A 26,003-nucleotide genomic window follows, 5' to 3' on the forward strand; every position below is an offset into this window, starting at 1 on the left:
GGGGCCTCTCCTCAGGTCTCCACCAGGATCTCCACCACGTGGTCCAGCTCGGCCAGGTCCGACTTGCAGCCCGCGGCGGGGGGAGCCGGGGCTGCCGCGAAGCCCTCGAGCCCGCCACACAGGCCCGGCTTGGAGCCGCCCACCACGCCCGTCAGCACCGTGTCCAGGTCGTAGTAGGAGCTCTCCACGTCGGAGAACAGCTCCTCCATGCAGCCGGGGGGTTTGCTCTCCAGGGTCTCAAATATCTGGTCCAGGGCCTTGGGGAAGCCCCCCCTGCTCTCCCGCGCGCTGCCCATCTCCCACAGGCTGCTCCGAGGGTCCCGCGGCTCGGGGGCCGGGCCGGCCGTGCAGAGTTCGGGGGCCGGCGCCCGCGAGGGGCCCTCTCCGGACCCGGGGGCGGGTGGCGCCCCCGGAGGGCCCCGGGCCGTGCGGCACAGCACCTCCGTGGACACCAGGCGGTCCAGCGGCGCCCGCCCCGCGCCCGGCGGCGCCCCGGCGTGCCACGCGCCGTCCCGGCTCATCTCCTCCTGGATCTGCCGGACGGTGTTGGCGATGAGGACCGAGCGGCAGAGGTTGGGCTCCACCAGCATGTGGCAGAGCTGCAGCTTGACCAGGGACATGTCCAGGAGCGACTGCCGCTGGAGGCTGTAGGACGGGGCGGTGCCAAAGCCCTCTGCCGCCTCCTCCTGGTCACACCTCCTCTTCAGCCCGCGCGCAAACATCGTGCTGTGGAAACCAAGGAAGACACCATTCAGCCCACCTCCGCACCCAGCCAGGTCCTGACCCTGCAAAGAGAAGGGGCGAGGGAAAGGTCAGAAGGCGCACAGCCAACCCGCCCCGGCTGTCCACAGAGGCGGAGGAGGGCTCGGGGAGCGGAGGGGCGGGTGTGACCGGAGCACACGGTTTATGCGTGTGGAGACGCCGCCGTGGAAGCTCCCTGGCACAACGAATCCACGCGGGTGGCCAGGGGCTGACAGCACACCGGCACCAGACACAGCCCGCGACGGAGCCGCTCCACGGGCCGGGACCCGCCAGCCACACCCCACAGGGACACAGCCCGCGACGGAGCCGCTCCACGGGCCGGGACCCGCCAGCCACACCCCACAGGGACCCAGCCCGCGACGGAGCCGCTCCACGGGCCAGGACCCGCCAGCCACACCCCACAGGGACCCAGCCCCCGACGGAGCCGCTCCACGGGCCGGGACCCGCCAGCCACACCCCACAGGGACACAGCCCGCGACGGAGCCGCTCCACGGGCCGGGACCCGCCAGCCACACCCCACAGGGACACAGCCCGCGACGGAGCCGCTCCACGGGCCGGGACCCGCCAGCCACACCCCACAGGGACCCAGCCCGCGACGGAGCCGCTCCACGGGCCGGGACCCGCCAGCCACACCCCACAGGGACAAGGTTCTAGGTGGAAGCGCCCGGGAGGGAAGAGGGGCCTCGCGGTGCCGAGCGGAGTGACGGGGCCGCAGGCCGGCGGCGTGTCACGCGTGGCGGTGCGTGGGCTGACGGGCTCTGCTGAAGCGCAGCGACACGAGGCCCCACGCCTCCCCCGCTGGCAGGCGCTGCCCGGCTCTGCGCGCTGCAGCCCTTCCTCTGAAGACACGAGTCCCGGCCGTGTACCGCGGCCTCGGCAGCCCACCGCTCCCACGCCCGCAGCCCGACACCCCGAGAGTCCAGGTCCCCCAGCCGTGACCCCTCAGGCTTCCCAGGGAACGGCCCCTGCCCCGGGGCCGGGAGCTGCTGCGCTGGCCTCGGCCTGTCGGGATCGCAAAGCTAATCCAGGGGCACACCGTCTCTTTCACCTCACGTGTGCAATAGAAGCTAAACATTTTAATCTCACGGTATTTGAAATTAAGCAATTCATTGAGTCATTCACTGAGTAGAAGTCTACAGGTGCCAGCTTTAGGGTGGGATGGGCCTGTGGGCAGTAGGGCCTCGGGGAAGCCCTCATACCCCGGGACCCCCCCCCCATTCCTGCTGACCCTGCCGCATCGTAAACAAAGATCAGCTTTACATAATTAAGTGACCTCTGGGACTGACCACAAGAAGACCAAAGTCAGGGCCATGTAGGGATGCACACACGCATGCTCAGAGCGCTCCATTCCCCAGCAACCCTCCACAGAGCCAGTCCCCTCCAGTGGGGAGCGGCTCAAGTCCTGAGCAGCCCAAGGACGGAGCTGGCGACGCCAGGGCCGTGTGCAAGGCTGCGGCGGGAGCCAGGCGCCCGGAGGACGGCAGCTCCAAGGAGCCGTCGGGACGGCCTGCGGCGGGGCAGGGGTGGGGGAGACACAGGGCTCCTTCCATTCCTTCCTGTGCGCCCACAGCCACTGCAAAACAGCAAGGTCAGACGTCTGTCCAGCTGACATTCCCCACAACACTTTCTCCAGAGCAGCAAGCAGTGTGGTGTTCACAGAGCCCCTGCAGCCATGGCCGCGCTGCCTCATCACCCATCCCGTGTGAGCGTGCGTGTGTGTGTGTGCGCGCGCGTGCACGCTGGGGCTTCAAGTCCTGAGCTTTTTTGCTCATTACCACCTCTTTCTTAATGACAAATTTACTACCAAGGTACTTTGCAATGTACATTAAAAATATCTCAGCCAGATGCCAGTAGCTCACATCTGTAATCCGCGCTACTCAGAAAGATGAGATCTGAGGTTTGCAGTTCAAAGCCAGCCAGGCAGGAAACTCGGAGACTCTTATCTCCATTTATTAACGGACAAAAGGCTGGGAGTGGAGCTGTGACTCAAGTGCTAGAGCACTAGCCTTAAATGGAAAAGCTCCGTGACAGCACCCCAAGACCAGCACGCTCACGTGCGCGTACACACACACACACAACCAACCACCTCAATTATGTATGTATGTAATGTGTGTGCTGGTAACAGAGCCTAATGCTCGCCCTTTCTGCTCAAGTGTGAGCCAGAGCTCCACTTCTGTTTAAGGTTTATTTGGTGTTTTCTGGTTAACTAGAGATTAGAATCTCATGGACTTTACTGCGGGACTGGCTTCCACCCTCTATTCTCAATCCTCAGCTATCAGTAGCTAGGATTACAGGAGTGAGCCACCAATGCCCAGATTCTAACCGCTTCTGATAATATTCAAGTTCTTTGTCCTGTGTACAAACTTCTTGTTTAAAGGTTTTCTGTAGTACTGAAGTGTGAACTCTGGTCTCTGTGCTTGTCAGGTAAGTGCTTTATCACTTGACTCACACCTCCACAGACCTTGTTACTTATTTTTATGTTTTGCTGGGACTGTGCCCTCCTATTGATGCCTCCTTCTTAGATAGTTGGAATAACAGATACATACTTCCATGCCCAGTTACTGGTCCTGACCTGTGCCTCCTGTATAGCGAGAATCACAGGTGTAACCATCATGCCCTATCATATGTCTAACCATTTAGCTCTGCATGATTTAGTGTAGAAGTCAAACCAAATCTACTCAAATGACATGAATGAAACCTTTGTTTATAGACAGAACTCCTAGTCAGACTCCAGAAACATGGCAGGATGATGTACTCCAAAGGCAGGTTAGTCCTGGGAAAGTCAGGCTGGCCAACCAGGCCTGGAGGACAACTCACAAAGGGACTGAGAACAAGAGTGAGTGGGCCATGGACTGGGAATATGGCCTAGTGGCAAGAGTGCTTGCCTCGTACACATGAAGCCCTGGGTTCGATTCTTCAGCACCACATATACAGAAAAAGCCAGAAGGGGCGCTGTGGCTCAAGAAGTAGAGTGCTAGCCTTGAGCAAAAAGAAGCCAGGGACAGCGCTCAGGCCCTGACTCCAAGCCCCAGGACTGGCAAGCAAAAAAAAAAAAAAAACAAAAAAAGAGTGAGTGGGCCAAAGACTTACACCTCACACTTCCAAGACAGCCCAAGAAGTTACACTGAAGCCAGGCAGGGTAGTCCATGCCTGCAATCCCAGCCCTTGAGAGGAGAACCCAACAGCCTGAGGCCAGGCAGGGCTGTGATGGTGAGGTCCTTGCACGCCCAGGTCACAAGCCCCTCGGTGGGTAAACCACCAAAGACCCTTGCATGCCCTTCCAAAGGCACATGTGTCCTCTAGCAGGCTCTTTGGGGGATGGGAAGAGGCCAGGGAGGCCAGCGGCCCCCCCGGGGCAGGGCTGTAAAAATAGAAAGCCCAGAAGCACTCGTCCCAGTATTTGCTCTTAGAAGAGAGGCAGAGATGAGCAGATGGACTGCATGTCAACCACAATGCTGACCTACCATCTTTAATTGCCAGCCTGCGGGGCCAATCATGGCTCCGGAAGCAGCAGGCTCCCTACAGCACCCCAGGAGTCTAAGCAGCAAGTTCCTGACAGTGGCCCCTACGGCCAGGACCTAAAAGCTGAGCGTCTTTAGTTTCTGTTCCTGCTATCCAGAGGCCTAACCAGAGAGGCAGAGCCCTGCCAGTCATCCAGGAGGTCCACCCCAGGCCACCGGCCAGCCCCTGGCCGGTGGCCTCCAGCTTGGGCCTCCTGGCCTTCCCTCTCCCTAGACCCCCCGAGCAAGGTGGCCTGGCCCTAACCACAGCAGCTCTGCATTCAAAGCCGCTTCCAGTTCTCCATGACTCCATTTGGAAAGACAATAAAAAAACAAAAATGCCCCACAATCCTAACCACTGACAGACGACCTCCCGGCCCTTTCCTCTCACGCAGAGTCCAGGCGTCCTCCACCTTCCCTTTCCTCTCACGCAGAGTCCAGGCGTCCTCCACCTTCCCTTTCCTCTCACGCAGAGTCCAGGCGTCCTCCACCTTCCCTTTCCTCTCACGCAGAGTCCAGGCGTCCTCCACCTTCCCTTTCCTCTCACGCAGAGTCCAGGCGTCCTCCACCTTCCCTTTCCTCTCACGCAGAGTCCAGGCGTCCTCCACCTTCCCTTTCCTCTCACGCAGAGTCCAGGCGTCCTCCACCTTCCCTTTCCTCTCACGCAGAGTCCAGGCGTCCTCCACCTTCCCTTTCCTCTCACGCAGAGTCCAGGCGTCCTCCACCTTCCCAGCTTATCCCAGCTGTGCTCCACGGGAGCAAGAGCACCCGTTATTTATGAGAGCCGTGTGCCGACTCCACACCAGGCACGCCAGCCCTGTGCTGCCAGAACCCCGCTCACCTCATCGCCTCCGCTTCTCACTGGGGGTGCGGGATCTCCAGCTCAGTTCTTACCCTTTTGATTCCTGATCAAAATCAAGGCAGCAATTTTTGTCAGTATCAAGAATTTGAATTCCATGTTCCCGCTTGCCAGTCAGGTGCTATACACTTGAACTACATACCACCCCCTCTTTTTTTTCTTTTTCTTGCCAGTCCTGGGGCTTGAACTCAGGGCCTAGGCACTGTCCCTGTCTTCTTTGTGCTCAAGGCTAGCACTCTACCATTTGAGCCACAGCGCCACTTCCGGCTTTTTCTGTGTATGTGGTGCTGGGAATCGAACCCAGGGCTTCATGGGCCACGTTCCCAGCCCCTGCCATCCCTTTCTACTCTGGTTATTTTCAGACAGGGTCTTGCACAGGCCGCAGGGACGATGAGGATCTTCCTCATACTTCCACCTTAGCTGGGAGGATAGGGGTCTAACTGGTTCAGACGGAGGCTGTCCTTCACCGGGGGTCCTCCTCATCGCGAGCCACCAGTGCTCAGCCTGTGGGTAGGAGCACCCTTGAGGCACTTGAACAAACCAACACGTTTCGTAGGAATCCCCTCCCCAGTAACTTTTCCGAGCTGATGGCCAACTTCCCCTCTAAAGGCTTCCTCTCCTCTTTCCCATTTCCCTTAGGACCCAGGAATCTTATAGAATATCTCTCCAAACACTCGCTTTTCTGCCAGAGCCACGCTGCTGTGAGTTTTGTTTCAACACCCTCAGATGCGGAGCCTCAGATTTGAATTCTTTAAAGTTGAATGATGGAATACAAGCGAGCAACACAAACCCTGATGGTCTGTGTTCAGCGTGGATCTTGGATGCCACGCGGAAACACACCTGTACTCACCAGATGCTCTAGAACCTAGTGGGGAGGCACAGAGACCCAGGCAGTGCCGTTGGCAGGGAGCAAGGGGGCGCTGGGGCAAAGGAGATGCCCCCCAGCGGGGGGGGCCCGGGCCTCACCGTCCACCGATCTCCTCACAACACCCTACTGCACTAGTAACTAGTGACTTGCTTACAAGGAAGTCAGCGGATGGGTGGGAAACTGGAGGTGGCCTTGGCTGCTGCCTCACGGGTGCCCGACACGGCTCAGGGCGCCGGGGCCATGTGGGTGGCCAGCGCCCCCGAGACCACCTGCCTGCCATCCCTACGTGGCGTTTTGTGGGTTTGGTGCCAATCCTGGGGCTTGAACTCAGGGCCTGGGCTCAGTTCCCGCGTTTTTTGCTCAAGACTAGCCACAGTTCCACTTCTGAGCTTTGGTGGTTAGCTGAAGCGTCTCCAGACTTTTCCTACCCAAGCTGGCTTCCAACTGCAATCCTCAGATCTCAGCCTCTTGAGCAGCTGGGATTACAGGAGTGGGCACTGGTGCCCAACTTCTGCAGGTTTCAAATGCTCCTAAGCCTGAGAGTGGTTTTTGTGACACCCCAAGTGAGAAATGTGGACATCACTGCAAGAGAGTAAAGTTCCTGGGTAACTTTTACCCCTAAAACGGAACCGTTACCCAGAAACCGTGTTCCAGAATAATGTGGATAATGCCCAGAAGGCAGGTTGTGGGGACAACCCTAGGCACATGTTTGTGTCTGGGGCCACGTTAGCATAAAGCTCGGCCCTGGCCAGCATTGGGGGAGTCCTGGGGTGGGGGTGGGGCACGGCTCATCCCGGCTCCCTGCTGAGCTGCACGAGAATCTAGTTAAATGACTATGGTCCTCCTCGCTGGCGTCCTGGGGATGGCCAAGGCCGGCACTGGGGCCTCCTCCGGGAACGCAGGCGCTTCCTTCGCACACAGAGGAGAGGTCCAAGTGGGGACTGCTCCCTGGAGCAGCCCGAGGTCAACGGCCACTCCGGCCACTCCGGGACTCCTCGCCCACCTCCGTGGCCTGGCAGGTTCCCAGCAGCAGGGCTGCGGGCGCAGGAGACAGGGCTCCGGCTGGCAGGTCAGATCAGCATCCACCGAGCGTCCGGTTAAGGTGAGCCAGCGCGAACGGCTCCCACCTCAGGTGTGCTTGGCAATTCTCCATCAAAGAGCAAGCGGGGAGGTGCGGGGACCCCCGGCCCCCAGGAACCCCTGATTCATCCTGGCGCGATGCCTGAGGCTTTCCACCGACCCGGCTGCTTGAGATCCTCGGAAGCGCACCAGACCTTCCCGGGCCGGGCCGGGCCCGGGGCGGCCCGGGGGAGGCTTCCTGTCTTCTTCCCAGGGGGAAGCTGCCATTTTCCTGAAAAAGGTCCCGCTCCACAGGACACGGTGACCCTTGGAAGCCCTCCTCCCGCGGCCCCTTCCGAGGGCGGCTGGCCCCGTCGGGCGGTCCGGGGCACCGGACACAAAGGCCGGGAGGAAACCCCGCGGAAGCCGCGCGGCCCGGGCCACTCCGCGGCCTGCGGGGCGGCGCTCCCGGGCGGCCCGAGCAGCGAGGACGGCGCCCCGGGCTCCCGGTCCAGCCCCGACGGCAGCGGAGGGGAGGAGCCTCCCGCACACCCGAGCACGGCCACCCACACAAAGAGAACGCGCCCGAGTCCCCGCGGTCCGGGCGGGGGCTGCAGGGGCCCGGCCCGGACGCCCGGCTCCGGGGGACGCCGACCGGCAGGGGGCCCGCGGGGGCCCGGGGAGCGGAGGGAGCCCCCGGCGGAGCCGGCGGGGGGGCGCCGGGCCCGCCGGGCCGCGCTGCCCTCCCGCTCCGGCCGGCCCGCTCCCGGAGCCTCACACCCGCGGGCGTGGCGGGGACGCGGGACCGCGGCCCGGAGCTCCGCGCCGCCCGCCCGACCCCACCGGCGCCCGACGCGGCCGCCGGGGCACCGCCGGCCGGCTGGCCGTTGACCCGCTCACCTGCGTCGCGAGGCCGGCCCGCCGCTCAGCTCGGCGCCGGAGCCACTCAGCGCCCACAAAGGGCCGCCATAGCCCGGCCGCCCGCCCGCCGATTGGCCGAACGCGGAGCGGGCCTCCGTTCAAACCCGCCGGGGCGGAGCTTGGACCGCCCGGACTCCCGCGCCGCCGCCGCAGCCGTTGGGCGCTCGCGGGCGGAGGCCCCGCCCCCTCAGGCCCCGCCCCCACCGTGTGAGGCTCCGCCCCCGGGGCCCGCCGGAGCACCAGGCCACGCCCCCGAGGTCCGCCCCCTGCAGACCCCGCCCCCGCCCCAGGCCTCTTTGCTCCGGCCCCTATGCGCTAGGCCCCGCCCCGAAGCCCCCAGGAGGTCCCACCTCTCCAGGCCCCGGGAACCAGGCCCCGCCTCCGAGGCCCGTCCCTCCCGGCCCCGCCCTCGGCCTCTGCGCGCTAGGCCCCGCCCCTCCCGGCCCCTATGCGCCAGGCTCCGCCCCGAGGCCCCACCCCTCCCGGCCCCATGCACCACGCCCCGCCCCCGAGGCCCGCCCCTCCAGACCCCCGCTCAGGTCTCTGCGCTCCAGGCCCCGCCCTCCCGTCCTCTATGTTCCAGGCCCCACCTCCGAGGTCCGCCCCTGTCGGCCCCGCCCTGGGCTCCAGGTCTCCGCGTGCTTGGCCCCGCCCCTCTCGGCCCTGCGGGCCCTGCCCTCGGCTCCCGGGCTCCCGGAGCCCGGCCCCGCCCCCCGTCCCAGGTCTCCGCGCGGCGGGCCCCGCCCCGCCAGCCCCGCCGCGACCCGCCCGGGCTCCGCGGCTCCCCGGGTTCGGCGGCTCCCCGGGCTCCGCGGCTCCCCGGGCCCCGCGGCTCCCCGGGTTCGGCGGCTCCCCGGGTTCGGCGGCTCCCCGGGCCCCGCGGCTCCCCGGGCTCGGCGGCTCCCCGGGTTCGGCGGCTCCCCGGGCCCCGCGGCTCCCCGGGTTCGGCGGCTCCCCGGGCCCCGCGGCTCCCCGGGTTCGGCGGCTCCCCGGGCTCGGCGGCTCCCCGGGCTCCGCGGCTCCCCGGGCTCGGCGGCTCCCCGGGTTCGGCGGCTCCCCGGGCTCGGCGGCTCCCCGGGCTCCGCGGCTCCCCGGGCTCGGCGGCCCCCCGGGTTCGGCGGCTCCCCGGGCTCCGCGGCTCCCCGGGTTCGGCGGCTCCCCGGGCCCCGCGGCTCCCCGGGCTCCGCGGCTCCCCGGGCTCGGCGGCCCCCCGGGTTCGGCGGCTCCCCGGGCTCCGCGGCTCCCCGGGCTCGGCGGCTCCCCGGGCCCCGCGGCTCCCCGGGCTCCGCGGCTCCCCGGGCTCCGCGGCTCCCCGGGCTCCGCGGCTCCCCGGGCGCGGCGGCCCCCCGGGTTCGGCGGCTCCCCGGGCTCCGCGGCTCCCCGGGCCCCGCGGCTCCCCGGGTTCGGCGGCTCCCCGGGTTCGGCGGCTCCCCGGGCCCCGCGGCTCCCCGGGTTCGGCGGCTCCCCGGGCCCCGCGGCTCCCCGGGTTCGGCGGCTCCCCGGGCCCCGCGGCTCCCCGGGTTCGGCGGCTCCCCGGGCTCGGCGGCTCCCCGGGCTCCGCGGCTCCCCGGGCTCGGCGGCTCCCCGGGTTCGGCGGCTCCCCGGGCTCCGCGGCTCCCCGGGCTCGGCGGCCCCCCGGGTTCGGCGGCTCCCCGGGCTCCGCGGCTCCCCGGGTTCGGCGGCTCCCCGGGCCCCGCGGCTCCCCGGGCTCCGCGGCTCCCCGGGCTCGGCGGCCCCCCGGGTTCGGCGGCTCCCCGGGCTCCGCGGCTCCCCGGGCTCGGCGGCTCCCCGGGCCCCGCGGCTCCCCGGGCTCCGCGGCTCCCCGGGCTCCGCGGCTCCCCGGGCCCCGCGGCTCCCCGGGCTCCGCGGCTCTCCGCGGCGCGCCCGCCAGCGCTGCGGCCGGTCGGGGCCGGGCCGGGCCGAGGGCGAGGAGCGGCGCCCGGTCGGCATGGCCGCCGGCCGTGAACGTGGCCAGCCACGGAGGCCGCCCCGCCGTAGCCGAGCAGGGCGCGGCTCCGCGGTGGGGCGCAGCCCGCGCGAGCCCAGCGTGGGGCTGGGAAAGCGGCCCTCGCCCAGGCCCGGCGCCCGCCGCCCCGGTCCGGAAACCGGGGAAGTTAAGGAAAGCGAGGCGTGGTTCATGAAGGCCAGCCAGGCACCGGGCGGTCACGGGCCGGAGCGCTGGCCTTGCCGTCCGCTGCCCGGGGACAGGCTGCGCCCCGCCTGGGACGTCTGTGCCCCTCCCCTCGGGGGCGATCGGAGCCGGGGTGGAACCCGTCCGCACACCCCGGCAGCCTTGGCACCCTCCTCGGAGCGCCCGCGCCGCCTGGGCCTCGTCTCGGCTTGCCTGATCAAGCCCCACCAGGTTTCCCGCCATTGTGACTTGTCCAGAAATCCTTATTCTGCCATCCAATCAAGGACCCTAAGAAGGGAGACCCCGGTTTTCAAGGGAAACCACAAACCTTCACCGGCATCCGGTGACAACTGGACACGGTGGGGCTGCCATGACCCGGGCCGGGGGCAAACCGGTGCCCGGACCGGATCCCACACCTGCGCCCCTGGGCCTGAACCCCGCCCCTGCGCCCCTGGGCCTGAACCCCGCCCCTGCGCCCCTGGGCCTGAACCCCGCCCCTGCGCCCCTGGGCCTGAACCCCGCCCCTGCGCCCCTGGGCCTGAACCCCGCCCCTGCGCCCCTGGGCCTGAACCCCGCCCCTGCGCCCCTGGGCCTGAACCCCGCCCCTGCGCCTCTGGGCCTGAACCCCGCCCCTGCGCCCCTGGGCCTGAACCCCGCCCCTGCGCCCCTGGGCCTGAACCCCGCCCCTGCGCCCCTGCGCCCCTGGGCCTGAACCCCGCCCCTGCGCCCCTGGGCCTGAACCCCGCCCCTGCGCCTCTGGGCCTGAACCCCGCCCCTGCGCCCCTGGGCCTGAACCCCGCCCCTGCGCCCCTGGGCCTGAACCCCGCCCCTGCGCCCCTGGGCCTGAACCCCGCCCCTGCGCCCCTGGGCCTGAACCCCGCCCCTGCGCCCCTGGGCCTGAACCCCGCCCCTGCGCCCCTGGGCCTGAACCCCGCCCCTGCGCCCCTGGGCCTGAACCCCGCCCCTGCGCCCCTGGGCCTGAACCCCGCCCCTGCGCCCCTGGGCCTGAACCCCGCCCCTGCGCCTCTGGGCCTGAACCCCGCCCCTGCGCCCCTGGGCCTGAACCCCGCCCCCGGGCCCGAGCCCGCACCAGCACGGCTCTGCACACCTGGGTAGGGTGGGCAGAATAAACGCAGAGCTGCTTGGGCAGGTGACAGCCAGACCAATTGGAGCTCTGACCAATGTTCACCTACTGCCCGGCAAAGATCACAAACACTGTCTGGAGCAAGAATGTGTTCCAGAGCCTCCACTGCTTTTTACCCAACGTGTCCAGCGATCCAGAAAATAGCAACTGGCAAGTCGAGACACCCCCCACCCACCCATATAAAAATGGAAAGAAAAAAAAGAGAGAGAGATCCAAGGATGACCCTACTGTTGAAGCTGTCTGATTTTCAGTGAGCAGCAATCCATGTCATTAAGGAAAATTGTTGACAAAAGAGAACTAGAACATACAAGAGGAAGGAATAACACCAATCTCTCATTTGTCCACATGCGTGCAACAGCCGCACTGCACCCCCACGAAGATGTGCACCTGCTGCCGTCGGTGAAAAACGTCCACGTCCACAAACGAGACCATCGAGCTCCATGGCGCCCAGGGCAGGCAAAGGTCCAGGGAAGGTCCGGGAGGGCGGGAGGAGAGGTTAGGGTGGACACCTCACAACCAGGCTTGTGGGGATCCAGCCCTGGACACGGGCTCCGTGCTGGCCCTGCTGAGGCAGTGCTGCCCCCTGGTGGCCACGGGCGGGAGGCGTGGTCCACACTCAGGACCTGTGTCTAGGCCCCAAAGGCCATTGCTGGGGCAGAGGACATTTTCCTAAGTGAGGTCTGCATCCTCATTTGGCTGGGCTGGCCGCGGGGAAGCGGATTTGAGCATCTGACTACCGTTGACCCCTAGCCCGGCCAGGCACAGCGTCGGGTTAACGTTAACCTTGCGGTTAGTGAACCCAGCAGCTCTGGGCTCACTGTCACCATTGCCAAATTCCAGGGGGCATTCCCGGCAGGGGACGTGAGCTGTCCCCTAGAAGTCCTGGGGCATTGTGCTTCCAGGCAGAGATGCAGGGTCTCTGTCCACCCTTCCCCCAGCTCCACCAGAACCATCCACAATACGCCCCAGTGGGTGAGTGGAAGGATAATGGAGGGAGCAAGCAAGTGTAGCTCCCTCTCAAGCTTGGTTAACCCCTATGGTGACCTAGAACTTTCCGTTAGATAGATCCAACTATGAAAGGTCTGTAGTTGGAGGTGACAGAAACATGTAACCACCAGGAGAGGAGAAATGTTTCCAGGAAACTGGGCAAGGTAGGCCTGCAGCCACCCGCTGCCCGAAGGCCCCTGCCGGGTGAAGCTAGGCCCTTCGCAGCGCCCTGCCTCAGGGGCCGCACCCGGTTTCCTTCCTGGGCGCCCCCTCGCCCAACCTGGAGCCGGCCTGGGCCTGGTCACAAGAGCGTCCCACGGAGGCTGTCCGGGCCGGAGCACATGGCCCACGCCCGGGAGCCCGGTGAGACCCCTTCCCCAGAGGGTGGCCAGGGTGTGGGCTCCAGGGCCGCTGGCCTGGGGGCAGGGCTTCTGAGGAGGGGACTGGCCCGCCCCAGGCGCCCCAGGGGGGTGGGCGTGGTCCAGGGGCCAGGCCTCTCCACCCTGTCTCCCTCCCTGAATTTGGAGAACAGGCGTGGCCCTGGCCTCTGCCTGGCCTCATCCTTCACAGCTCTCAGGCAACCAAGAGCCCACCCCACCCCCACGGGCCTAACTTCCTGAAAGATGGACACACACACACACACACACACGCACACACACGCATACACGCATACATGCACACACACACACACACACACAGAGGAGATGGCCTAACTTCCTGTAAGAGACATGCACACGCACACACGCATGCACACACGCAGAGAAAACTGCTCACCTGCTCAGGGAAAATTGCTCTGTCCCTTTTGGAGGGGAAGTTGAGACCAACACGTGCTTTTGCACTTCTGTTGAAAGTGTCTCTCCCCATCCCCGTCTCCCAGTGGGGCTGACAGCAGCCTCACACACACAAAGGCCGCCTCCAGCCCCTGGCCCTGCGCGGGAGGATGAGCGGCGCCTGGTCGGCTCAGCATCCCCGCCTTGGACTCGCACCCGCGTCCTGTGTGAGGCGTCTGCGGCCAGGGCCTCAGGCAGGGGCGAGCCGGCCCCACAGGGCCCGCCGAGGCAGCAGTCCTTGGCCTCGCTGGGGGAAGGAAGACACCAGTGTGGCCGGGCCTCCCTCGGGGTCAAGGGGGTCAAGGGCTCGTCCTGCAAGCCCCCCCTCCGGGGTCCCGGCAGCAAGGGCTCCTGCCCTGCAAGCCCCCCCCCCCCGGCTCCCAGCAGCAAGGGCTCCTGCCCTGCAAGCCCCCCCCCCCGGCTCCCGGCAGCAAGGGCTCCTGCCCCTCGCAGCGCCTGGGCTGTGCACAGTGTCCCAGCCCCGATGGCTGGTGCCTGGTGTGGCTCACATCACCTCTTGGGCAGAGCACAGGGCGCCCCAGGAGCATGGCAATCGTTGGGGTGAGGCATTTAGAGACGCACAGGAAATAAAGTCATCACTCCGCTCTGCCTGCCTGCCATGGGCTAATGGCCCAGGGAGCCAGCCGGGATGAGCCCAGGCCAAGAGCTCCCTGCTGGCTGCATGCTCCCTCTCTCTCTCTCTCTCTCTCTCTCTCTCTCTCTCTCTCTCTCTCTCTCGCCTGCGGGCCGCCTGCTGTCTCTGGGCTACCAGGTGTAATGACCTAGGAGCAGGAAAATCCACAGAGGCACGGTTAAAGGGGACGATGGAGTTTTATTAGTCTGTCTGCAACGGCCTTGTCCTGGGCTACCCCGGAACTAGGGGCAGCTGCAGCCTCCAAGGGGGTGAGTTCTTCCTTTCTTCCTCTCCTCAGCCCTCTCTGCTCTCCTCAGCCCTCTCTGCTCCCCTCAGCCCTCTCTGCTCCCCTCGGCCCTCTCTGCTCTCCTCAGCCCTCTCTGCTCTCTGCGGGCCTCTCTGCTCTCCTCAGCCCTCTCTGCTCCCCTCAGCCCTCTCTGCTCTCCTCAGCCCTCTCTGCTCCCCTCAGCCCTCTCTGCTCTCCTCAGCCCTCTCTGCTCTCCTCAGCCCTCTCTGCTCCCCTCAGCCCTCTCTGCTCCCCTCGGCCCTCTCTGCTCTCCTCAGCCCTCTCTGCTCTCTGCGGGCCTCTCTGCTCTCCTCAGCCCTCTCTGCTCTCCTCGGCCCTCTCTGCTCTCCTCGGGCCTCTCTGCTCTCCTCAGCCCTCTCTGCTCTCCTCAGCCCTCTCTGCTCTCCTCGGCCCTCTCTGCTCTCCTCGGCCCTCTCTGCTCTCCTCAGCCCTCTCTGCTCTCCTCGGCCCTCTCTGCTCTCCGCGGGCCTCTCTGCTCCCCTCAGCCCTCTCTGCTCTCCGTGGCCCTCTCTGCTCCCCTCAGCCCTCTCTGCTCTCCTCAGCCCTCTCGGCTCTCCTCAGCCCTCTCTGCTCCCCTCAGCCCTCTCTGCTCCCCTCAGCCCTCTCTGCTCTCCGTGGCCCTCTCTGCTCCCCTCAGCCCTCTCTGCTCCCCTCAGCCCTCTCTGCTCCCCTCAGCCCTCTCTGCTCTCCTCAGCCCTCTCGGCTCTCCTCAGCCCTCTCTGCTCCCCTCAGCCCTCTCTGCTCCCCTCAGCCCTCTCTGCTCTCCGTGGCCCTCTCTGCTCCCCTCAGCCCTCTCTGCTCCCCTCAGCCCTCTCTGCTCCCCTCAGCCCTCTCTGCTCCCCTCAGCCCTCTCTACTCCCCTCAGCCCTCTCTACTCCCCTCAGCCCTCTCTGCTCCCCTCAGCCCTCTCTACTCCCCTCAGCCCTCTCTGCTCCCCTCAGCCCTCTCTGCTCCCCTCAGCCCTCTCTGCTCTCCTCAGCCCTCTCGGCTCTCCTCAGGCCTCTCCGCTCCTCAGGCCGGGACTTGGGCCTCTCCACTGCTCCGCAGGCAGAGCTCGGGCTTCTCCTGTTCAGAAGCCCTGGCTTGGCCTGAGGTGAGGCCGGGCACTGCGCCGCCCCAGGAAGGCACCTCTTGCTGCCTTCTTTCCTCGGCGTCTCTCTCCCTCTCTTCCAGATCCCCTCCCTCTGATAGCCCACCCCACCCCAAGCCGGAGGGTGTGGCAGCGACCTCCGTGCGGGGCGGGGCTTCCCTCGGGTTCTCACCCGGGAGCATCCGGGCCCCTGGGTGCCGGGGTGAGCCGTCACCCGCCCCGCGGGGGAGCCTGGCGCGCGGCCCCAGCGGACGGAGGCTCGGGGACGGTGGCTTTAGGAAGGCGCGGTCACCCGTGTGTCCGAGTGGCATCGCAGCCGGGACGCTGCCCGGCGGGCTCTCTGCCCCAGCCTCCGTGCCTGCCACTGTCCCCTGCGGCACTGTCCCCCGCCAGCCTCCCTGGGGGCCACGGTGAGTCCCGGGTGGCTGGCTGGGACCGCGATGGGCGGGCGGGACGAGGGGGCACAAATTGTTTGTTAGTGTGGTGGGTGAGCTGGGCGCCTCTGAGGCCCGGGACTGTGGGAGCCCGGGGGCACTCGTCCTCGCAGCCCCCTCTTTCCACCTCCGGTAGACTCTGGACACTTCTTGCCTAGAGTGTTCTGTGGCCAGGACGTAGAGGATGGGGTCAGCCACGCTGTTGACGGTGCACAGGCAGAGGAACAGCACCGTGACGCCGTACAGGCCGCCCTCGAGGGCGCACAGGGCGGCGGGGTCCCCCCCGTGGGAGGAGAAGGCGGCAGCTCTGACGAGGAGCACCACGTGGTAGGGGGAGAAGCAGACGAGGAAGATGGCCACCACGGCGACGGCCAGACGCCGCACGCGGGCTTTCTGGGCGGCAGTCAGACCCTCGCTCACCCGGATGCTCCTGAGGATGCGGTGGTTGGTGAAGGCGAGGACGGCGAGAGGGAGGGCAAACCCGACGGTGAACCGTGCGTAGTGGTAGGCTGCGATCCTCCCGCTCATCTGCAGGGGCTCGAAGCAGGACTCCCTCCCGGGCTCCATGTCAAACACCGGGTAGTGGACGAGCCCGACGAGGAGGAAGATGGAGCCCGCGATGGAGGCGGCGGTCCTCTGCCGGCGGAGGCCGCGGCTCTCCAGGGCGTACACCACGGCGGTGAAGCGGTCGCAGGAGATGCAGCACAGCAGGAGGATGCTGATGTAGATGTTGCAGAAGAAGATGTAGGCGGTCGCCTGGCAGGCACGGGGGCCCAGGGTCCAGCGGTGCCGGTTGTGGATGTAGACGGCCCAGAGCGGCAGCGTGCTGACGTAGAGCAGCTCGCAGAGGGCCAGGCCCAGCAGGTAGACGGACAGCACGTTGCCCCGCAGCACCTGCAGCCACGCCAGCCAGGCGGTCAGGCCGTTGGCCGGCAGGCCCAGGGCACACACCGTGCTGTAGGCCACCACCAGGACCATCCTGGTGTCCTCAAAGGACACGTTACAGATCTCCGTGGAGACGTCCCGGGGCCCTGGAGAGGCAGGGCTGCTCGCTGCGGTGGAATTCCCTGTGGGACAGAGATGGAGGTGAAGGTCAGAGACCTTGCAATCCCTGGGAGAGGCCGGTGGTCGTGAGGAAGGCAAAGCGACGCCAGAATACGTACACCAACTGTTCAAAAGTCTCCCGCTGGGCCAGGCTCCCCGGCCCCTGCCTATAGCCCTAGCCTGAATCCTAGCTACTTCAGGAAGTAGAGATTGGAGAACCACAGTCCCAGGCCAGCCAGGTGTAGTAGTGCTCAAGACTCCACTTCAACAGAGGGGCCCGGCACCTGTAGGACGATCAAGACCCCACCTCAAAACTAACCAGAGCAAAAAGTGCTCGCGGCATGGCTTGAGCAGTGGAGCGTGCACCAAGTCCAGCAAGCACAGAGCCCGGTGCTGAAGGAAGATTCTAGATAAGTTTGCAAAGCGACCCTTAGCTCCTGCGTGTCCAACACACTGGCTTCGTGAACAAGAACGCAGGGTGCACACCCTGGGAGACCTTGTGACTCGTTCAGGTCAGGTGCCAAGAGCGTTGCTTGTGTTTTTAACACAAGTGCCTAACTAAGCACATATTCTCCACAGCGTCTAGAGTGAGGGATCACTGCTACCCCCTTCTAGCGTCTTCCATGCTCCTACCTCTCCCTCCTTCCCTGCCTCCACTCCCCACCACAGGCCCTACCTCATCCTAATGTATACTCTTATTCCTTCTTTGCCTGCCTGAGCTATCCGTTGCTGAGTTGATTTACAGTGCCTGTTGTGATGGTGGGTTTGGCCATGTCTTGTTGTTTTCTTCACATTTGCTTTGTGTATCTGATGCTTTTGGTAACTGGTGCACAGGAATTAGAATGTCGCTGTTATCCTGGTGAACTGGCCCTCTCACCGTTATAATCATGATGATGGGAAGAATAATGACCTGCCCTGGAAGATATCGATCACCCGAGCGAGGTGATCTGGCTGAGAGGAAACAAAGGCTGCTGACAGAATCGGGACCATTGATCAGCTACCTGTAGTGAGGGAGGCTCAGCCTGGATTACCAAGTGGGTCTAGTGTATCTCACAAGGATGGTTGAACGTGTGAGAGGGAGAGAGAAACGATTCAAGTGAGGTAGTGAAGGAAGCTGGAGTATTTAGTAGAAGACCAAAGGACCACATCCAAAGACCACAGGGCCTCTAAGGCCTGGATGGGCAGGAAGGGTCTGCCCTCGGGGCCTCCAGGAGGAGACAGTAAAGCAGACTCCTGGAGTGATGTTTTCTTGGCCTTCTCTTTGAACACAGGTCAGAAAGAAGGCTCAGCCACTCAGGATACAGCGTTCAGCTCCCACCTCACTCCAACAGCCAAGAAGTTGCTAGAGGTGAGAGCTCAGGCATGAGGGAAACACACCTGGAGCAGGGTGTCCCGGCCCCACGCAGGCCGGCTCCCGGTCCCCGCTGGGGTGTGGCCGCCGGCTGCCCGGGACGGGAGCCAGGGCCGCAGGGCTGCCCAGAACCGGTGACTTGGTCCCAGCTGCTTGGATCCATTCTGGATTTTGGTCATCCAGAAATAGGGGATGAGCACCACCTGGGGGTGAGCATGCCCACCCCTCCTCCCATCCCTCCCCCTCCCCCTAGCGGGCCACCTTGGGGAAGGTGACCCAAGGGAGGAGCCTCAGAAGGGGAGGGTGGCACTGAGGCAGGAGAGGGACCGGCTCCCTATTGTAGCTCCTGAGGTGCCCACGGGGCTCCCAAGGGAGCGTGGCAGCCGGAAGCCCAGTCCTGGTCGCTTACGGTGGACGCTCGAGCAACAGCGCTGGGGGCCTTCCTTCTGGCCCCGGCTTTCCACGTCCCAGGGTCTGGGTAGGACACCTCTCCTTTTACCATCTCCGCGTCAGGCCTCACTGGGGAGACCTGCCTGTTCCTGTTTGAATGATGAGACAAAGGGAAATTCTTGTGACCCCTCTTAAATGTTTAAAGTCAAAGGGGGTCTCTCACCTGTGACATTTGCAGGCTCTGGCCTCAGAGTGGCTTTCAAAAAGGTTTCATAGGACATGTCATGCGTTTTGTCAGTCCCGTGGGGACGCGTATGCTGGCACTTTAAAATGACCTGGAGGAAGAGGGGGTTGAAGTTGCTTTAAGAAGGAACACACGACCAGGTTGATCACCATAGCCAAGGTCTGGAATCAGTCAGACGCCCCTTAACGAACGAGTGGATCTACACAATGCCGCCTATATACATGGTGGAATTTTACTCATCCACACAAAGAATGCTATAGCCTCATTTGCAAAGAAATGGAAGGACCTGGGGGGGGGGGGAGATGGTAAGTGAAATGAGTCAGGCTCCAAGGGACAAAGGACACATGTTTTCTCTCAGATGTGGAAGCTAGAATTAACTCATAAATGTGTAAGTAAACACTTAAGTAAGGTAGCCAAGTGTGCACCAATGATTAACTTACATATGATAGAGTCAAGGGAGAACTCAGATGGTGTAATTCCTTAGAAAAGTGAACTCACAGTCCAACAAAATGAACACCGGGCAAAGAATATGAAAGGTGGAGGCTGGGGTCAGGGGGAGGGGGGATAGGTGAATGACAAGAGGGAGGGGAGAGAACACAGTCATAAAGTCAATGTCTGCCTTGAAGTTAAGCCAAGGGAGGGAAAGGGTTGGGTTGGGGGGGGAGGGGCTCGAGGAAAGAGGTGATGCGAACCAAGATGCATCGTATTCATAAACTGCCTGTGCGGAGTGGCGGCTTCTTTGCACCGCTGCTCAAAGATAATAAAAATTACAACTTAAAAAAGTAACACTGAGGGGCTGGGGATATAGCCTAGTGGCAAGAGTGCCTGCCCCGGATACACGAGGCCCTAGGTTCGATTCCCCAGCACCACATATACAGAAAACGGCCAGAAGCGGCGCTGTGGCTCAAGTGGCAGAGTGCTAGCCTTGAGCGGGAAGAAGCCAGGGACAGTGCTCAGGCCCTGAGTCCAAGGCCCAGGACTGGCCAAAAAAAAAAAAAAAAAAAAAAAAAGTAACACTGAACCACACCAACTCAATAAAACGATTCAGGAGTACTGGGGGCATGCCTGTCAGAGTGAGCTCGCCCTGTGGGACACAGCAGCCCCTCCTCAGTAGATGGAGGACTCCCCATTGCAGCTCTAAGGGCCCTCAGGTCAGGACAGTAGCTCCCGGAGTGGTCATGGCTACGGGGTGTTTACTGTACCGAACACTCTTTTGGTATAGTTTGAAGTTTCCCATCATGAAGTATTTAGAGAGCAAAAAGTGCATAAAGATGTTACTTTGCGTCAGATGGCGAAGAAAGAAAAGAACTCCACAAATCAGCAAAAGGCAGCTGTCAGGGTTAATGAGCGTCGATGCATTTCCTGTATGCTGTAAATGGATCGTGGTTTTCATTTACGGATTCTACCTTAACAAACTGGGAGAGGGAGAGCAAAGCCAGCAGACGTTCGCAGAAGCAATGAAGATGGTTCCAGCATCCACACGTGAACGTTTCGTTTCCTGCCTCTTAGAGTGGCGGAAGTAAAGAACTGGGCTTGTCTCCACGCAATGGAGAGCAAGCCACTGTACTGACAGAGGCAACTTCAAAGCATTTGCAAAATTCTTCAATGTGTTTGACCTTTAACCTACTCAGTTCTCGTCTAGGGATTTTTTTTTTCTGTGAAAACGATCCAAGATGTGTCGGTACCAGTGGCTCACTCATGCCTGTAATCCCAGATGCTCAGGACGCTGCTAGCTGAGGTCCAAGCGGGGAGCCAGCCCAGGCAGAAAAGTGTGTTAGACTCTTATCTCCAACTAACCAGTGAAAAGCTAGAAGTAGAGCTGTGGCTCAAGTGATAGGACACCAGCCTCCAGTGAAAAAGCCAAGTGAGAGAGAGCACACGCACACACACACGCACGCGTGGGTGGACACACACACATGCACGCGTGGGTGGACACACATGCACGCGTGGGTGGACACACACAGACATACACACGTGGGTGGACACACGCACACACGCACGCGTGGGTGGACACACACACGTATACCCACCAAGCTGTGACGTGTTTGTGACCAGACCTGTGCCCCCTGCCCAGAGCCCAGCAGATGGAGCGGAAGTAGCAGTGGTCCTGTCTCTCTGCCTTCTTCCCCAAGTCTAGGGGAAGGCATGAGGTTAAACCCATCCTCAGACGCTGTGACTCGACCTCCCCACACCCACCACTGGCTACTGCCCTCCACCAGGTGGAGACCACAGGTAGCTCGTAGTGCAGAGGGGTTCCTCCAGCACGTCCACCAGGCCCACCATGTCCCCCAGGCCCACCACGTCCACCAGACCCACCACGTCCCCCAGACCCACCACGTCCACAAGGCCCCCACGTCCACAAGGCCTCCACGTCCACCAGACCCACCACGTCCACCAGACCCACCACGTCCACCAGGCCCACCACGTCCACCAGGCCCACCATGTCCACAAGGCCTCCACGTCCACCAGACCTCCACGTCCACAAGACCTCCACGTCCACAAGGCCTCCACGTCCACCAGACCCACCACGTCCACCAGACCCACCACGTCCACAAGGCCTCCACGTCCACCAGACCACCACGTCCCCCAGACCCACCACGTCCACCAGACCCACCACGTCCACAAGGCCCCCACGTCCACAAGGCCTCCACGTCCACCAGACCCACCACGTCCACCAGACGCACCACGTCCACCAGGCCCACCACGTCCACCAGACCACCACGTCCCCCAGGCCCACCACGTCCACCAGACCCACCACGTCCACCAGGCCCACCATGTCCACAAGGCCTCCACGTCCACCAGACCCACCACGTCCACCAGACCCACCACGTCCACAAGGCCTCCACGTCCACCAGACCACCACGTCCCCCAGACCCACCACGTCCACCAGACCCACCACGTCCACCAGACCCACCACGTCCACCAGACCCACCACGTCCACCAGGCCCACCACGTCCACCAGGCCCACCATGTCCACAAGGCCTCCACGTCCACCAGACCTCCACATCCACAAGACCTCCACGTCCACAAGGCCTCCACGTCCCCCAGACCCACCACGTCCACCAGACCCACCACGTCCACAAGGCCCCACGTCCACAAGGCCTCCACGTCCACCAGACCCACCACGTCCACCAGACGCACCACGTCCACCAGACCCACCATGTCCACAAGGCCTCCACGTCCACCAGGCCCTCCACGTCCCCCAGGCCCACCACGTCCCCCAGGCCTCCGAGGTCCATAAAGCCCCATATTGTCTCTGATGCCTACAATGCCCCGATGCCCTGAGGCCCGCAGGACGGCAGTGTCCACAGCCCATTGCGCCCGCGGGACCGTGGAGCCTGACCTCAAGGTCGCTCGGCAGGCTGAGCTCTCGTCGGTGGACGCGGTGAGGCAGACCGGACCCGAAAGCCCTGGTGTCACGCGATGACGTCACCCCAAGGCCCAGGCCCAGGGCCGGGGTCACGCAGCCGCCCCCCCTGCCTGCCCCGGCCCCTGCCCCTGCCCCTGCCCCTGCCCCTGCCCAGCACGGCACGCCGCCACTTCCCCTCCCGTCCCAGCCCCCACCCAGCTGCCACGACGGTGCAGCTCGCCTTCCAACCACACTTTCCTTCCTGCGCCCCACCCGCCGCCGTCCTCGCAACGTCTCCTTTCATGCGGGGGGCCTGCCGGCCCGCCGCCCTCGGCCCACCCCCTGTGACCGCTGCGCTGCGCGGCACTGCGCTCCGCAGGCAGACCCGCCTCCCCGGGGGCGCCTGCCCCACCCCCGAGGGGCACAGGGCCGCAGGGCTGCGGGGGAAGGGCTGCGGGGGAGGCCGCCCCCCACGCTCCGCTCGGCCCCGCGGCTCGCCGGACCGTCCGGTCGTCTGGAGCAAGTCCACTGTGGGTCGTACGTTCAGATCGACCGGCGAGCGCGGAGGGCCGGCCTCCGTCCCTGCGCTCTCCCTCGGGGTGCTGCCCGGATCTCCCCGCGTCTCCGCCACGCCCCCGCCCCGCGCCCCCCCCCCAACGTCCTCGGGAGCTCGCTCACGCCAGCCCGGGCTTCTGGCAGGAGTCGCCGGGCCGCCGGTGCCCCCCGCCGCCCGCCACCCGCCCCCCGCCCCGTGGCGCCGGCCACCCCGCCTTCCCCGCAGCTCTTCCGCCCTTCCCAGTTTGGTGGGTTTGAAAGCTACGTACGGGTCGGACCTCTTAGCTTCCACCTTCCACCCTAGCCACGCAGGAGGCCGAGAACCGAGAACGCGGCTTCCGGCCGGCCTCGGCGGAGAGACCCGAGACACCTCATCCCCGTGAGCCAGCAGAAGGCCGGGGTCGAGGACCAAGCCCCGACAGGAGAGCCCCGGCCGGGAGCAAGAGAGGCAGGCAGGAGGCCCCGAGTCCCAGCCCCAGGGCCAGCATCAAACGTGCACGCCGCGCTATCTGCAGACTCATTCGAGGAGCGTGAGAAGAGGAACGCTTGCCTGCCCCTGTGCCAGCGCAGCTGGCCTGAGGCCGCTCGCTTGGGGTTCAGTCATTTCAAAGCCTGCCCGGGGTTCCCCTGCCTAGCTCCCTAAAGGCAAACGATGGCCCACATCGAGTGGCAAGCAAATGGCCTTTCAAGTAATAAGGTGGAAACCTGAGGCTTGCCGAAAGGTCGCCGGTCTTTACCAGAAGCTGGGTGGTTTACAGGGAAAGTGAGTCACGCCGGTGACCTCTGCACTCTGAACACGCTCGGTCCTCGCCCAGGGCGCCCTCCCCACGTCCTTCACGGTCAGTCCTCCTGTGCCATGCCCCGCAGGGTCTAGGGGGCCCGGACTCCACGGGGACGCTTCTACTTGGTCGCTGTGGGCTGGGTCTGCGTGCCAGCCATTCACACGTGTCATCTTCCTCCCATCCAGCCTGGCACTCCCCTACCACAGAGTACCCTAGACAGAGAGACACCAGGAGCAACAGCCGACCCCCCCCCAGTCCAGTCCTCCTCAGCCTGGACACCTTGAGGCGCCACCCGGGCTGCCCAGGAACCCAGCAGGACCTCCGGAGCCTCCCTACCAGGTACCGGGGACCCCAGGCCTAAGAGGCCTTTCGCCCCGAGCCACAGGGTCTTGCCGAGGCTGAGCGGCCTGCCCCCCTCAAGTCCCGCCACGCCGCCTGGGCAGCTCTAGCGGGCAGGGGCTCCTCGGCCCACCAACCACGCCGCTTGAGCGGTGCAGGAGAGGCTGAGAGGAAATGCAGCCCCCCCAGAGCCCCCCAGAGCCGCCGGAGCCGGAGAGCAGGGGTGAGGGGGAGCCAGAGGGAGCCGGAGGAGTGGGACTGCCCGTGCTCCACGCCCCTTGCCCTCCGCGGTGGGCACCGTGCCCCCGGCTCTCTCGGGGATGGCACGAGCACCAGCCAGCCACCTTTGTCCCCTCCCACGGCGGGTGGAGTGGGCCGGGCTCCGGCCTCGCCCACCCTCGGAGCTCGGTGACTTGCCTGCGGACCCGGATCCTCACGGCCAAATGCACCGGGCCGGCCCAGAGAGCGCTCAGGAAACCGCAGGTCCTCGCTGGCTCACCCCGAAACTCCCCTACGCGGTGGCGTCACCTCGCGGTGACGGGCGCCCCATCGCTCTGTCGCTTTCCCGACGCCGGGCCCACCCTCTGCTTGTGGAGGACAGGGCCGCCAGGGCGCAGCCCGGGTCCACTCCGTGACCAGCAGCGCCTCGGGAGCAGCGCCGGGGGCCCGGCACCCCCCGGCGGAGCAGACCTCCCGCCTGCTCCCACGCGGCCCGGCAGACAGGGCGGGACACCCAGGAGGAGGGACCCAAACAGCACTGAGCTCCTCCGAGCTGCCGGGGCCCCTCCGACGCCCTGCCCTCCCTCGGGGCCCTGCAAGAGGTTCAACCCTTCCTTCCTTCCTTCTGCTCGGCTCTCTTCCTCCCAGAACCAGCCCTCCCCACCCAGTGGCTCTGCCAGCAGTTTCCAGGAAAGACTGGAAGGGGGGGCGGTGGGAGTCACTGGACTCCCTCACTAAGGGCCACCTGGCCTGGTGGGTTCTGAGGCAGCCCATGGCCTGCGGAGCCCTGAACACAGGCATCTTCGCTCGGACACGTAGACCAGGGTCTCTGGAGCAGTGGCTCTGGGGTTGCTTTGCTTTGTGGCCCTTCCCTTGCACCCCAGGGGGCATATGGCCCCATCCTGTGTCTTCCAGTAGCAAGCGCCAGGCTAGGCCGGGAGGGGGGTCATGGGCATCGTGGGTACCAGGCTAGGCCGGGAGGGGGGGTCATGGGCATCGTGGGTACCAGGCTAGGCTGGGGGGGGTCATGGGCATCGTGGGTACCAGGCTAGGCTGGGGGGGGGTCATGGGCATCGTGGGTACCAGGCTAGGCCGGGAGGGGGGGTCAGGGGCATCATGGGTACCAGGTTAGGCCAGGAGGGGGGTCATGGGCATCGTGGGTACCAGGCTAGGCTGGGGGGGGTCATGGGCATCGTGGGTACCAGGCTAGGCTGGGGGGGGTCATGGGCATCGTGGGTACCAGGCTAGGCTGGGGGGGGGTCATGGGCATCGTGGGTACCAGGCTAGGCCGGGAGGGGGGGGTCAGGGGCATCATGGGTACCAGGCTAGGCCAGGAGGGGGGGGGGTTGTGGGTATCGTGGGTACCAGGCTAGGCCGGGAGGGGGGGTCATGGGTATCGTGGGTACCAGGCTAGGCCGGGAGGGGGGGGTTGTGGGTATCGTGGGTACCAGGCTAGGCCGGGAGGGGGGGTCATGGGTATCGTGGGTACCAGGCTAGGCCAGGAGGGGGGGGTTGTGGGTATCGTGGGTACCAGGCTAGGCCGGGAGGGGGGGTCATGGGCATCGTGGGTACCAGGCTAGGCCGGGAGGGGGGGTCATGGGCATCGTGGGTACCAGGCTAGGCCGGGAGGGGGGTCATGGGTATCGTGGGTACCAGGCTAGGCCGGGAGGGGGGGTCATGGGCATCGTGGGTACCAGGCTAGGCCGGGAGGGGGGTCATGGGTATCGTGGGTACCAGGCTAGGCCGGGAGGGGGGGGTCATGGGCATCGTGGGTACCAGGCTAGGCTGGGGGGGGGGGTCATGGGCATCGTGGGTACCAGGCTAGGCCGGGAGGGGGGGTCAGGGGCATCATGGGTACCAGGCTAGGCCAGGAGGGGGGTCATGGGCATCGTGGGTACCAGGCTAGGCTGGGGGGGGTCATGGGCATCGTGGGTACCAGGCTAGGCTGGGGGGGTCATGGGCATCGTGGGTACCAGGCTAGGCTGGGGGGGGGTCATGGGCATCGTGGGTACCAGGCTAGGCCGGGAGGGGGGGTCAGGGGCATCATGGGTACCAGGCTAGGCCAGGAGGGGGGGGTTGTGGGTATCGTGGGTACCAGGCTAGGCCGGGAGGGGGGGTCATGGGTATCGTGGGTACCAGGCTAGGCCGGGAGGGGGGTTTGTGGGTATCGTGGGTACCAGGCTAGGCCGGGAGGGGGGGTCATG

General features: G+C 64.9%; 3 protein-coding genes across 7 annotated transcripts in view; all 3 read right to left on the bottom strand.

Moving 5' to 3' along the window:
* The window catches only part of Ahnak2 (AHNAK nucleoprotein 2), a 211,084-nt gene that overhangs the window by 38,262 nt on the left and 146,819 nt on the right, over positions 1 to 26,003 (bottom strand).
* On the bottom strand, positions 8 to 10,495 carry LOC125363445 (cell division cycle-associated protein 4-like). 5 transcript variants are annotated; one of them, XM_048362678.1, is made up of 2 exons: positions 10,429 to 10,495; positions 8 to 726 (listed from the first exon to the last, which is right to left on the bottom strand). In XM_048362678.1, exon 2 carries the CDS (start codon positions 720 to 722, stop codon positions 12 to 14), a length of 711 nt encoding a protein of 236 aa, XP_048218635.1. In that variant the 5' UTR covers positions 723 to 726; positions 10,429 to 10,495; the 3' UTR covers positions 8 to 11. The 5 variants fall into 5 exon arrangements, with proteins under 5 accessions (XP_048218635.1, XP_048218633.1, XP_048218631.1 ...); XM_048362676.1 differs by lacking the exon at positions 10,429 to 10,495 and adding an exon at positions 7,949 to 8,084; XM_048362674.1 differs by lacking the exon at positions 10,429 to 10,495 and adding an exon at positions 7,949 to 8,084 and having other exon boundaries at positions 8 to 785.
* LOC125363585 (probable G-protein coupled receptor 132) lies at positions 15,014 to 18,753 on the bottom strand. Its single transcript, XM_048362866.1, has 2 exons — positions 18,535 to 18,753; positions 15,014 to 16,593 (listed from the first exon to the last, which is right to left on the bottom strand). Exons 1-2 carry the CDS (start codon positions 18,590 to 18,592, stop codon positions 15,014 to 15,016), a joined length of 1,638 nt encoding a protein of 545 aa, XP_048218823.1. The 5' UTR covers positions 18,593 to 18,753.

The sequence above is a fragment of the Perognathus longimembris genome, chromosome 14 (genome assembly GCF_023159225.1).
Source record: "Perognathus longimembris pacificus isolate PPM17 chromosome 14, ASM2315922v1, whole genome shotgun sequence".
In the NCBI taxonomy this organism is placed as follows: Eukaryota; Metazoa; Chordata; class Mammalia; order Rodentia; family Heteromyidae; genus Perognathus; species Perognathus longimembris.

What these genes read in the sequence shown, in the direction of transcription:
- LOC125363585 (XM_048362866.1), bottom strand. Translation starts at nt 18,592, where the DNA reads ATGTCCTATGAAACCTTTTTGAAAGCCACTCTGAGGCCAGAGCCTGCA. An exon ending in AGAGCCTGCAAATGTCACAG is followed by an intron (nt 16,594 to 18,534) that starts GTGAGAGACCCC and finishes TCTGTCCCACAG; the next exon opens with GGAATTCCACCGCAGCGAGC.
- LOC125363445 (XM_048362678.1), bottom strand. Translation starts at nt 722, where the DNA reads ATGTTTGCGCGCGGGCTGAAGAGGAGGTGTGACCAGGAGGAGGCGGCA.